Source organism: Phyllostomus hastatus, unplaced genomic scaffold (assembly GCF_019186645.2).
Source record: "Phyllostomus hastatus isolate PE091 unplaced genomic scaffold, TTU_PhHast_1.1 phas_contig_159, whole genome shotgun sequence".
In the NCBI taxonomy this organism is placed as follows: Eukaryota; Metazoa; Chordata; class Mammalia; order Chiroptera; family Phyllostomidae; genus Phyllostomus; species Phyllostomus hastatus.
Window position 1 is genome coordinate 2,821,548 of NW_025333640.1, and position 12,874 is coordinate 2,834,421.

Genomic DNA, 12,874 nt, shown 5'->3' on the forward strand with positions numbered 1-12,874 from the left:
TGCTCTCCCACCCCGGACCAGGCCTCCATGGGCTGCTAGCCAGCCCCAGTCACCTGGAGCTGGCTCACAGAGCCAAGACAGCTCCACGTTCTGTGATGTGCAGTCAGTAGCTTGAAACCCACTGGTGGGAACATTGACACCATGGAAATCAGCAAACACCGCAAACCCAGCTTTGTCTCCAGAGAGATGCTTGTTACCTTTAGCAGCACTCCACCTCCTGGAACCTTCTTAGGATGCTGTTCCCACTGCAGTCCAGAGGAGTTTGCTGGCCACGGGGCTGGATGGCTGTGCACAGGAAACATTGAGCACCTAGTGTGTGCCAGGAGCCATGCTGGCCACTCTGGGGGCAGAGGTCAAGGTGGGAAGCAAGTTGAGGATGGTGGCAGGTGCCGACAGGCCAGGCCTGGTGTGCAGGGCATTACAGGACAGGGTTCACCTGCCTCGCTTGGCCTTGTTTGTAGACGAGGATGCCGGGGCCAAGAAAGGCTAAGCTCTGTCCCCGAGGCCACGTGGCCTGGCTGGGAGCCGGGCCCTTGACGCTGAGCCCTGCGTTCCCCAAGGCCTTCCATTTCCTTGTTTGACTGTTGGGCCTCAGCTGTAGTGGGCTGCCGCAAAGGGGGTGAGGCCCCATCCAGCTCAGTGAACACTGGCAGCTGCTGATTCAGCCACTGTTTCCCGAGGGCCCAGGGTGGGGGCGCTAGGTGCCAACTCTGCTGGTAGAGCCGGGCAGGCAGCGGGGCAGGGCTTTCTCTGAGAAGGGCATTGCTTCTTGCCCAGGCTTGAGGAACAGGCTGGAGCCGGGGCGGCATGGGCCGTGCGTGCAGGCGATGGGCCCCTTGGTGCCCACCATACTCTCATGCAAAGGAAGGATGGGGGTCTGTGGGGCCCTGCCTTGTCGCCACCCCAAGCATGCCAACCACTCTCCCTCCCCAGCCCTGAAGTCATCACCATCCAAGAAGGGCCGTGGTGCCCTGTTGGCCGTCAAACCCCTCGGGCCCACAGCTGCCTTCTCAGCCAGCCAAATCCCCAGTGAGCGGGAGGACGCCCAGTATGACCTGCGGGGGGCCCGCAGCTACCCCACGCTGGAGGATGAAGGTGACCAGGCAGTGGGAGTGGTGCATCTGTGACGGGAGAAGGGAGGGGACTGCTCAGGCCAGACGACATCCCATCCCCGGGGTACCAGCGGGTGTGGGGCGCAGGGAGCGATGATGTCAGCGCAGCGCAAAGAAGGGGGCCTCTGAAGCTGGGCCAAGCCTGGGTGAGAGGGCCTGGGTCACAGTCACCCCGCCTTCAGTCTGGGATCTGCAGCCACCCGGGGAGTGGGGAACAGCTGAGACTAGGCCCAGGAAGAGCTGCAGGGAGAATGGAGCACAGAAAGCCCCACGTGGGGAGGAGACAGCCTCCTCTCACAGCACTAGAGGTACACAGAGATAGAGGATGTAGTGGTCGGCGGGGTTGGGCTTGATGTTCTGGAAGTCCCTTCGAGCAACTAGGACCACAGATTCCAGGCAGGGAGGGGCTGGAGGAATAACAATTCAAGGAGAGAGAAACTGCGTATATAAGGGTCCCAGGGCAGCACTGTGCCTGGTGTGCCTGAAGGAACAGCAAGGAAGCCGTGTGGCTGGAGCAGGGGCAGCCGGGGGAGAGGGAGGAGGCGAGGGCAGGGAGGGCAGGACCTCCGGGAGGCAGTCTGGATTTTCGTTTGAGAGCGGCAGGAAGCTACTGGAGTCCCTTGTGCTGGGGAGAACAGAGTGTGGGTGACCAGTGGCAGCCACAGGCTCCCACTGCCTCCTCCCTGCAGGTCGGCCCGACCTCCTGCCCTGCACCCCACCTTCTTTTGAGGAGGCCACCACGGCATCTATCGCCACCACCCTGTCTTCCACGTCCCTCTCCATCCCAGAGCGGTCCCCCTCGGAGACCTCAGAGCAGCCAAGGTACAGGTGAGCAGAAGGGGGCATCTCCCTGAAGGGGCCTCAGGGGTAGGGCCGCATTCCCAAGAGGAGGGGCCAGGGCGGGGCCTGCGTGGGGCGGGGCAGTGGGAAGGCCTCCCCGACCCCTTCTACCTAGCCCACCTGTTTGTGTTCTCTCGGAAGGCGGCGCACGCAGTCCTCGGGACAGGACGGCCGGTAAGATGCGACCCCAGCCCTCCCCTCTCCGGTCTTCTCTGTGGTCCCCACAGCCTTCCCAGCTCCTCCCTGCAGAGCCCTCCCTCCCCTCCCCTTCCACACAGCTGTCCCCTCTGCAGGGCCGCCCAGAGCCCCTTTCCCTGGGAGGCCCCCCCCCCCGGTGGGATTTCTGTCCCTGAAGACATTCTGTGAATATACAAGCAAATGTGCACTCGGGCCTGTGTTTCCCCTCTGCCCCGTCCCTTACTTCGTCACTTTGCAGATGAAGGTTGCCGCTGTGAGCTTTTGCCGGTTCTCTTCCTTTTAACAGGCTCTTCCTGCTCTTGGGGGACACTTGGGTCATTTCAGTAGTTTGATCTTGTCACACGACTGTGGCGAATGGAGGTGGCTCTCCAGAATTAGTTTCTGGGGTGATAATTCCTGCCAGGTGACAAGAAAGTCATGGTACAAAGCACGTTAGGATAAACGTACACCTCCCTCTGCAGCTGCCTGCTAGCTGCCAAGAGGCTCTGATTGACCTACACCAGGGACCTCAACTTCTGGGCTCCCAAGCCACCCCACCCCTAGTTCAGGCCCCAGACAAGTACCCAGCCACCCCAGGAATGGGGGCAGGATCCAGGTCGCCACTCACTCCTTATGCCCCTGCTGGCCCCAGAGGCCCAGGACCCTCAGGTGGACAGTTAGTTGTCCCCTCAAAGCCCCTGTGTGGGCATGGCAGCCAGAAGGACCATGCCTGAGCTGGGCCAGAATGGGGTGCTGGTCAGGAGGTGTCCAGAGACAGCACCTCGCCCCCCTCCCCCACCATGGACTGAAATTAGCACCTGCCTAGAGGAACTCAGTGGGAGTTCCTAGAAAGTGGAGGTGGGGTGAGGAGGGAAATTGAGCATGGCATCCCGTTGCCTCCAGGCCCCAGGAGGAGGCACGTGTGGAGGAGGACCTGCAGCAGATCACGGTGCAGGTGGAGCCCACGTGCAGTGTGGAAATAGTAGTCCCCAAGGAGGAGGAAGAGGGGTGAGTGATCATCTGGTGTGTTGAGTTCATGCTTTCCAGTTGCCTGGTTGTTGTGCTCAACTTCTGCCCCATTCCTTTGGCTAAGCGTGGTCACGTGGCCAGCCAGCAGTAGGGCAGGCTGGGAAATGTAGTCTGAAACCCTGGAAGGAGAGGCATGGGAATGAAACTTGAGGCACTGAGGTGTTGGGGACCACAGATTCACTCACAGCGCTGCAGGTGGTGCGTGAGTCCGGGGATTGTACCTCGCTGGTGATCCGTGGTTCCTTTTCCTCTCCCTGCCCTCACTCCTGCCCGCACTTACAAGAGGATGACTGGCCAGTGTCTTCAAAGGACCGCTTTTGGAATGAGCCACCCTTTTCCTATCATGTTTTGTTCTTGTTTCATGCACTTCAACTCATCAGTTATATTTCTTCTTTCTAAGTTCTGGTTTGTTTTCTCCACTTGTTTCTTTTTCTCCAGCATAGGTTGAGTACTTAAGTTCCTTTTTGCTTTCTTCAATAAGAGGCACTTAAGGCTATGAATTTTCCTCTGAGTACTGCTTTTGCTGTGACCTGTGTGTTTTGGCATGAAGCAGTTCCTTATTTTGCCGGCTCTTTGTTGGATGGTTAATGATTACCCTTTTAATGTTCTCTTTACTCCAAGGCAGTGAGACTTTCAACCATCTGGGTGTGGTCCTGCATCCCGAGGACACTGGGCCATATCTGGGGACACATCTATGGTTGTCACGACTGGGGGTGCTCCTGGCATTGAGTGGGTGGGGGCCAGAGATGCCACTCAGTACCCCATAGTGTCCAGGACAGCCCCACAGAGAGCGGCCCAGGCCTGGTATCAACAATGCCCAGGGGGAGAGACCCTCACTAAGGCTTTTTTAGTTTTTCTCCACTTCTGGGTACCTTGGGATTTTTTTTACCCTTTTAGTACTCATCTCTAATTTTACTAGGTTTTGAATTGAAGAAAGTGGCCTAAAAAATGTGTGCTATTTTTTTTAACAGATTTAAGTCTTTATGGCCAATTACAGTGTCAGCATTGTTTGTTTTTTTTAAAGATTTTATTTATTTATTTTTAGAGAGGGAAGGAAGGGAGAAAGAGAGAGAGAGAAACATCAATGTGCGGTTGCTGGGGGCCATGACCTACAACCTAGACATGTGCCCTGACTGGGAATCGAACCTGCGACACTATGGTTCGCAGCCCGCGCTCAATCCACTGAGCTACGCCAGCCAGGCTAGCATTGTTTTTTTTAATGTCTGTGGAAGTATGGGAGAAATGTGCATTTTCTGTTAGGGGATGGAAAGTTCTCTATAAGTCTCTCCTGTCCAAGGTATTGATTGCTTTCATTTAGTTCCTTTATGTCCTAATTTATTTCTAGTCTGTTTTGTCTGTTTAACTCTATAATTTAGAATTTCTGTTCTATTTCAAGGGACCTTACTTAGCATTTACAGCATTCCCGGGCTGCAATCGGCCATCACTGTTTGCGGTGCACACGTGTGCATGCGCATTTCTGCCACCGTGCTTTTTTGCCGTGAGCTGGAGTCTTGCAGTGTAAGGCATCGTTCAGTCTTTGCCCAGAAAGGCAACCTGGCCCGAGCATGACTGAAGCACAGCTCCTCCACGGTTAGGGCGGCTCTGTCACCTCAGAGCTTGGCATCTTTCTCGTGAGATGAGAGTTGTGCAGTGGTCACGTGGCCATCAGCCAAGGCCTGGCCCTGATCCTCACCGTCTCTGTGTTAGTCTCCTCCCCTGTAACACGAGACAGCAGCACTCCTCCCCGAGGGAGAGTCAGTGGATTCATTCACACAAGAGCCGGCCTGGCACATAGTAAGTGCTCAGTTCTGCGTGTTCCCACTTCACAGATGAGGAACCAAGAGGCTCAGAGAAGGAAAGTGAGGCTTCAGGGTTGCACAGCAAATAAGTGGCAAGACCAGGACAGTGCGTGTGCCTACATTGGGGAAGGGGCCCCAGGTGGGCCCGTTATTACCTGGGCCACAACAGAATTGGGGGTGTTTAGTTTCATTTGGCTTCCTGAGACTTTTGTCTCCGTGGTGACACGCTGAGGAGGGTGGGGAGCGTGGACTAGGCAAGGAAGGTGCTACCGAGAGCCCAGGCTCAGGACCCGTGTCCTTTCCTGTCCCCAGGGTGGAAGCTTCCCCGTCCTGTGCCTCTGCTGCTGTCGTCGAAGTAGAAACCGCCAGCCAGGCCTCAGAGCCTGCCAGCCAGGCCTCGGACGAGGAGGACGCGCCCGCCGCTGACATCTACTTTGTAAGTCCTCTGGGGACTTTCTCCCATCACCGGACCCTCAGCCCAACGTGTGCTCATGGGTGCACATGCACCGACATGCCCTCACACATCGACACGTGCAGCACACGATATCACACCTGCATGCATGTGCCTGCACACATGTACGTGTGCTCATGTGGACACCCTCCCACATTTGCACACATTCACACCGACACATAGACACGCTTGTACACACTTGATAGGTACCCACATCTGCATGCGCTCTTGCACGCCCACCAGCACAAGCACAATGTGCTCTGGCATATTCACAGACACCCACGTGGTATACTCTCGATCACATGCACACTCACATGGTATGTGAGTGTCCCGCCCAGTGTCACTGGGTCAGGCCATTCCAAGGCCAGGAATCTACCCTGGACCCTCCTCCCCAGACCTGTGACCACTGCCTAGCATGAGCCAAGGCCCCAGCTGTGCCACCCTGTCCCCCTGGGAGTCATCTGAATCCTCACAGTCTCAGCTGCGACGGGCGCCTGCATCCTCCTTGGTCTGTGCCGAGCTGGCTGAGGTGGACTGGAAGTGCTGTGGATCTCCTCGCACTGGGGGCGGGGGCGGCCCGGTGGGCTCCAGCCTTAAAGGGCGAGGGAACTGTGGCAAGGCACAGGCGGGCCTCACACTGCCGATGTCACTGGCCGAGGACATGAGGCTACTCCTGGACAAGGAAGGGTTTGTCAGAATAAGAAGGGGACCTGTCCTGGTGGCTGGGGCCTCCCTCCCAAAGCTGGGGGTTGCCTTCCCCCCCTTGCATCTCCTGCAGGCAGACATATTAGATGAGCCAGAGGCCTGATGAGGTAGGTGCTGGGTGGCCAAGGAACCGGCAAAGTCTAGACCACTGGCCCCCAACAGAGGGTATTGAGCCAGGTGGCCCCCATTGCAACAGGAAGGGCGGACACTGCAGGCCAGCTGTCTGCCCTACTCCTAGACCCTCATTTTCATCTCTGCCCCCAGGGGAAGGGGAGCTCGGGGCTGCTCACTGCCTTGGTCCTGGCACCTGTCCTCCAAATCTCCAGGCCTCGGGACAGTGTGGGTGAGCCTGGCCCTCTACTGCCATCGCTGCTCCGTAGCCACCACCGCCCTGCTGTCCCGACCCCGTGCTTCTGAGTGGCAGGGCTCCTGCCAGGCACTGTCGTGGGCGCGCCGTGTGTGTGTGTCCTGTCCACCTGTCGTCCGCTCCCCATCCATGGGGGCTTGATTTGTCCTGTTCTCTCACATCGTGTGTGAGGAGGCCAGGCTCTGTCCTGTGAGTGGGTGGCTGGGCCACAAGGGCAGCAGCGACGGTTGAGGCCACCATGTGACCCTGACACCCCCAGACCCTCCTACTGCTTTGCCATCGGCTCACCTGCCCCTCCTAGCACTCTCCCCACCTGACCTTCCTGACCTCAGCAGGATTCCACATTCCTGTCCCCTCACCCTGTCCTCTCTTTGCCTCCTCCGCCCGCCCGGCCCACCCAGTTCGCGGACGGGAGGTACTGGACTTACTCTCCCCGGCATCACCGACTGCGGGCCATGACGCTGAGCTCCTCGGGGACTGTAAGTGACCACAGCAGGCCTCCAGGAAGCCCAGTCCCTGCCCCGCTGCTCAGGGCAGCGGGGAGCCCTAGGGCCTGGCCGTCCCTCTTCCTCTGAGAAGGGACCTGGGGAAAATAACCACGACAGCTGTACAGGGTGCCCTGCTGCGTGTGTCCTGCAGGGATGTCACTTAGTCCCCTGTGAGGTGAGCATCAGTGGCTGGCGGGCACACGGCTGGCACTCAGCGGGCCTGGTCATGGCAGAGTTTCCATGTGAGTCCCAGCCCAAGGCCGCCTCTGCCCCTCCCCAGCCTTTCCCGGTGAGCGGTAAGTTGGGTGGACACTCCTCGTGTGTTCAGACCTTGCCGCTGATGGCCCCCCAAGGCACATGTGCCCTCTGATGGGGATAGTCACACAGGTCAGGGAAGGACTGCAAAGCTGGGCTCTTGAAGGAGAGAGGAGTTGGTATCCTCATACCCATTTCACAGATGGAGAAACTGAGAATTCGGCTCCAAAGGAGCCCACAAGAGCACACAGTTTAAACAAAACCTGAGGCCAGACTCCCAAGCAGCCCCTGAGTGTAGTGGACACTCATCTATCCAGTGTGCTTGGGACATTACATGGATATCATGCAGCAGTTCTGTTACTGCCAGCATGAGCAATAAATGAAGGGCCCAGAGAGGCCAAGTAACCCGCCCAGAACGGCACAGTGCAAACTGGTGGAATGAGGTGAAGAACTAGAGTGAGAGTTTCTGTTCTGGAGAGAAAGCCCTTCAGAGGCTCACACCCCGGCCCCAACAGCAAGCCCCTCTCCCGCCACCGCATGTCGAGATCACTTCCCCAGTCCTCTGTCCTCCCAGGATGGGGCTGCCATCCCCCAGAGGTGATTCGTGATCCGACAGCCAAGGACACACAGCAGCACCCTGGGGAGAGCAGTTTGCAAAGGTGCCTGGAGGGGGTTGATCTGAACTTTGAAAGGAAGAGGAAAGGGTATCTCCATGGGGAACAAAGTGGAAATGGAGCAGGGGGGCTGGGTGAGTGGCAGGAGAAACCGTCAGATCTGCAGGGAGGGCGTGATGCAGGCCTGACTGTGATGGAGTCACTCCACTTTCTGGGTCTCTCCCTGAGACCCAGCTCTCTCCAGAGTATCTGATGGGGCCCTGTTGTCCCAAATTCTGAGCCCCTGCAGCTGCCCTGTGCTGGGCACTGGGCATGAGTGGCCCCAGATGGCCGGGCCTGGCCTCCAGGCTCCCAGGGGTGCAGGGATTTTTACTGTGCCATAACTGCTTGAAGGAACGGGCAGGGCCTAGAACGGTGCCTTGCCTTGCTACTCCACACTCCTCTCTGCCAGTCCACAGGTGGACACAGGCCTCTTGGGATGAGGCGCACGGTGCCCAGCAGCCTGGGTGGCCCATGTGAGCATGGGGTTCCAGCCTCTGTGAGCAGGTGTCATACTCAGAGCTGCAGGAGGGGTGGGGGTGAGTAGGCACCGAGGTTGAGAGAAGCAGCAGGTGAGCTCTGAGGGGCAGTGAGTGCAGGAGTGGTGGGTCTGGGGGCTTGTTGGTTGTGGCTGTGGTAGGTTTAGGGGCCCTTGGACAGCCAGGTGAACATGGCCAGGGTTGGTGTGTACTCCAGCCTGGTGCTCACCACAGAGGCTTGAGCTGGGGTAGAGGTCCTCAAGCCTCAGGGCATTAAAGGCCAGGGGTGGGGGACTCCCGAGAGAGGAGGAAAAAAGAAGACAGGTGGAGAGAACCCAGAGGAGGCCTCCAGGGTCCAGGGAAGTTCTTGAGATGGGAGCAGACCTGGCAGAAAAGTGCACCCACCCCGATCGTATGACAGAATGGGGAGCCCTCCCCATATACAGCTGGATGGACACCAGTCCGTCCCGCTACCCTGTGCTGCTGAGCACCCCCAGAACCTACGTGACAGGCAGGATCTGAGGGTGGGGTGCTGCTGGGCTAGGACAGAGCTTCAGGTGCCGTAGGTGGGCAGAGGAGGAGGAGAGAGGACGACGGAGGACACCAGCCCCTGCCACTCTCCCCCGCCCTGCTGTGCCCGGCCGCCCTGACTACACTCACTGCTTCCTGCTGCTGCCCCACCCGCTCCGGCCCCTCAGCCCTGGCCCTGCCTATCTCTAGGGACATCCAGGTCAGGGGCAGGTCCCCATTAGGGAGATGGCAGCCAGGGGCTGAGCTGCTCACTTGTCCCGTGTTGGGGGTCCGCCTCTTTTATTTCTGTTTCTTCCTTCCTCCCTCTCACCTCTCTCGTGCCTCCTCACACCCTGCTCTTCTTCGCCCTTCCTGCACGTGCCGCCTGCCCGCCCTCCAGCCCACCGATGAGAGGAGCTGGGTGTACTCCCCACTCCACTATAGCGCACAGGCCCACTCGGCCTCCGACGGCGAGAGCGACACAGTAAGTGTGCCCACGGCCCTCCAGCCTGGCCTGCTTGGGGCTGAGAGCATAGACCCCAGATGCCCCGAGGACAGATGGGGAAACAGGTCTGGGGTGGGAGGGGCAGGCCTGGGCCCTTACAGTGCGGTGGCCCTCAGGGTAAGTATCTTGGGGCCTCTGTCCGGCCCTCATGGCATATGGGGTCCCTGGCCTGAGGTGTCAACGGTGGGTCCAGGCCCCACCATGGGAGGCCGAGGGGGTAGGAGGGTCCAGCCTAAGCCATCTAGCCCTCACCTGCCTCTCTTGCTTCCTGTAGTAATTTCTATGCAGTCACCAACCCACAGGAATGGAGCACACACTCGGCTAGCCCAGCTCGGCCCAGAGCACAGGAGGTGCCACCCGGCTGCCACTGGATGTTGCTCACCCACGTCCTCCCCTTGGCGATGGTCACTGACACTCCGGGCTGCAGTGCGATTGCCCCCGGCTCCGTCACCCACCTGCGCCTGTGATACTGTGAACCTCCCTGAGTCTCCAATCACATATTTATTTTGGGTCCTTACTCTTCTCACGCAGACAACAGCACGTGAGTGCTGTTTTGGGGAAAAGAAAAGAAAAAAGAAAAGAACAGTGGAAAAAGAAGCAGCTCCATTCCAAGTACTTTTTAGTTCTTTGCTACGCTTGCATGCGTCTCACTGAGGGCATAAGACCCATCTGTTGCAGACCCCTCTCTGACTGTCTGCAGGTGCCGCCCAGCTCCACCTTTGTCTCAGATGGGGCACCTAGGAGCCAGAGCCACCAGACCCGCCCTGGTCCCTGGGGCACCTCTGGAGGCCACCCACTCAGCAGCTGCTCTTCGCTCAGGTCTGTGAGCTGGACCCCTGTCCTCGGGGGAAGCCGACTGGTGGTCCAGGGGTGGCTCACCACCCTGCTGACCCCTCAATCTCTCAGCATCTGTTTCCCACCATGCCTTCCTCCCAGGCGACTTGGGGGCAGAAGTAGCCAGGCAGTGACGAGAATACAGACATAGGACTGCCCCTCTTGGTGGAGCTCAGGGCTGTCGGCATGTCTCTCATCCACACGGACTGCTCAGTGTCTGGAAGACAGGGCCCAGGTGATGGAGACAGCCTTTCAAAGCAGGCTTTCCAGAACATCCAACTCTGAGAGGAAGCACCTGGGCCCTCAGCCACAGGACTCCCGGAGAGCTCGTGTCCTGGAGCAGGGGCCCTCCCCCGTGCAGGGACAGGGCCCAGGGAGCCAGACTGTCCTGCAAGAGTTCCCCCGGACTGGGGTGGGAAGCCTCTCTCATTTTTCCATGATGACGATGCCTGCACTGACTAAAGGATAGGGGAAGAAGTTCTTCATGGAAAACAAGACTTTTTTTTTGTCATCTTCAGCAGGGGCAGCCATTCCTGGCCTTAGAGCTCCAGTGAGTGGCCACCAGGTTACCCTGCTGTGTCCAGAGAAGGCTGCTGGGACCAACGGCTTTGCAGGGCTTCTCCCTCCCCCACCTAGACACACTCGCACCGCCTAAAGTGAGCAGTGATGGCTGTCCCTCTGCACTCTGCAGACCCACACCGACTCGGTCCCACATGGGAGGAGCTGGGGACTGGCTCAGAGTGAAGCCACACCTTTTGGAAGAATTTCTCCCCAGCCCCTGCCTCCCTGGTGGAGCCTGAGACAGCCAGACGACCCGCCGATCCAGGAATCTGATTTTCTCAGTTCTTTCAGGCTGTGTAAGCTGTTGCTCCTCCCTGCCATGCAGGTCCCTTGTCCCACCGCAGACAGCCTGCTGTGGGGACCCTGCTAGTCTGGCTCTTCTCCAGAGGATGAGGCTGCACCCCAAGAGCTGTCCTCTCATTGTCAGTATGGGAGCAGCACCCCAGCTCTGAGCAGGGCCATGGGGGACACTCCATACAGCCTGGGGAAAGGCACCCTCAGAGGACCCGTCAGAATAAGCTTGCAGGTGGCTCAAACAAGAAGCAAAAACAGCATCCTCTCTCTCCTGCCCAAGGAGTATTTGTCCAGACCCTGGGGAGCACCCTCATCTGGACTGCAGACTGGTGCCTGTCTACAGGCACCATGGCCACGTGCCACGAGTCTCCAGTCTGTCCCTGACCAGTCCCACCAAGAGGGAAGGCAGGCAGAGCTCAAAAGGCACACATCAGACCTGGAAGATTAACAGGGACTGTTGTGTCACCCAAATGCCAACGTGAGAGTCCTCACACAGGCCCCTAGAGACCCGGACCCAGAGACGTCCTGAGCCCTGGTAGAGATGACCAGCACAGCAGCCCAGTCCTGGAGTGGTGGGCTCTGCATCCAGGGTGTCCTTGGCTGGGGTATCTGGAGCTATAGGAGCGAGGAGGGGAGCTGCCTGCGTGGCCCCATGAGGTCCCAGGTTCCTGCTGGGTCCCTTGGGCTTCCCTGAATGAATCACAGAACAAATGTGCTGGTCAGATGCTGACTCATAGGAGTAATTCACAAACCTCTGGATATGACATTTCTTTTTTTGTTTTAAGTCAGGAAGACCCTTTTGGAGACCCATTTTGTGTTGTGTTATTTGTCCCAGGACTGGGCAGGGGAGCAGGAAGGCAAGACCTTATTTATAACTGTGTACTGAACTCATGGCCTTCCTCATACCCCTGACCAGGAAGGCCCTGGACCCACCCAGCTGTCACCCTGCCCTGCCCCCCCCCCCACAGTCCTCCAGATGGAAATCTGTAAATTGCCCTGTTTCCCTCCTGGCTCATTTCTGATGGCCGCTGTCACTGAGAATGTGAGCAGTGTCTGATTTGCTGTACTGTAAAAACAAAAGGCATTTCCTGAGGCTGACAAGGGGGAGCCTTCTGTGAGTCCCCTGCCAGCCTCCTCTCGACCCCTTTGTCTCCACCACCTGGCTCAGTGCAATACTCCCATCCCTGATGGGGTCTCTTGCCATGGTACTGTCGCCGCAGCCCCTCGGTCCCCATCCCAACTTTGTTTTTATGGCTGAACTGATTTCAAAACACATTGTAACTGCAAACCTTGTGTGTCTTAATTCTTACCGGGGCTTCCGCGTGCTCAGCCCCGGATCTGGTATGTGACAATCTGGAGTGCAGCCTCCTGTGGGCGCCTCTGTAACCTTGTAGCCGCTGCTGGCCCTGATAACACTCGTATGCAGCCCCGGGCCCTGCCCCTGCCTCCCCTTCCTCTTTTTATGTTGAAAGATCTCTCTAATAAATTGGGTAATAAGTATCCGCTGCCTCTTTGCCTCTCCGTGTTCCTGTAGTCTGGTGGGGAGCTTGAGGACTGACTGTGAACGAGAACAAAAAGAAACCCTCGTCCTGGCTGGCGTAGCTCAGTGGATTGAGCACGGGCTGCAAACCAAAGCATCGCAGGTTCAATTCCCAGTCAGGGCACATGCCTGGGTTGCAGGCCATGGCCCCTAACAACCGCACATTGATGTTTCTCTCTCTCTCTCTCTCTCTCTCTCTCTCTCTCTCTCTCTCTCTCCCTCTCTAAAAATAAATAAATAAATCTTAAAAAAAAAAAAAGAAAAAGAAACCTCGA

The 12,874-nt window shown here is 57.9% G+C and overlaps 1 protein-coding gene across 6 annotated transcripts in view; it reads left to right on the forward strand.

The window, feature by feature from the left end:
* Positions 1–12,559, forward strand: part of PIP5K1C (phosphatidylinositol-4-phosphate 5-kinase type 1 gamma) — a 52,374-nt gene extending 39,815 nt beyond the window's left edge. Inside the window, exons 12-19 of one of the 6 annotated variants that reach the window (XM_045830909.1) lie at positions 934–1,095; positions 1,802–1,940; positions 2,094–2,126; positions 3,033–3,137; positions 5,270–5,393; positions 6,882–6,959; positions 9,266–9,349; positions 9,645–12,559. In XM_045830909.1, coding sequence (XP_045686865.1) covers positions 934–1,095; positions 1,802–1,940; positions 2,094–2,126; positions 3,033–3,137; positions 5,270–5,393; positions 6,882–6,959; positions 9,266–9,349; positions 9,645–9,647 — 728 coding nt within the window. In that variant the 3' untranslated portion in view covers positions 9,648–12,559. The other 5 variants (XM_045830910.1, XM_045830911.1, XM_045830913.1 and 2 more) reach the window with 5 other exon arrangements.
* Positions 12,560–12,874: the final 315 nt, after the last annotated feature.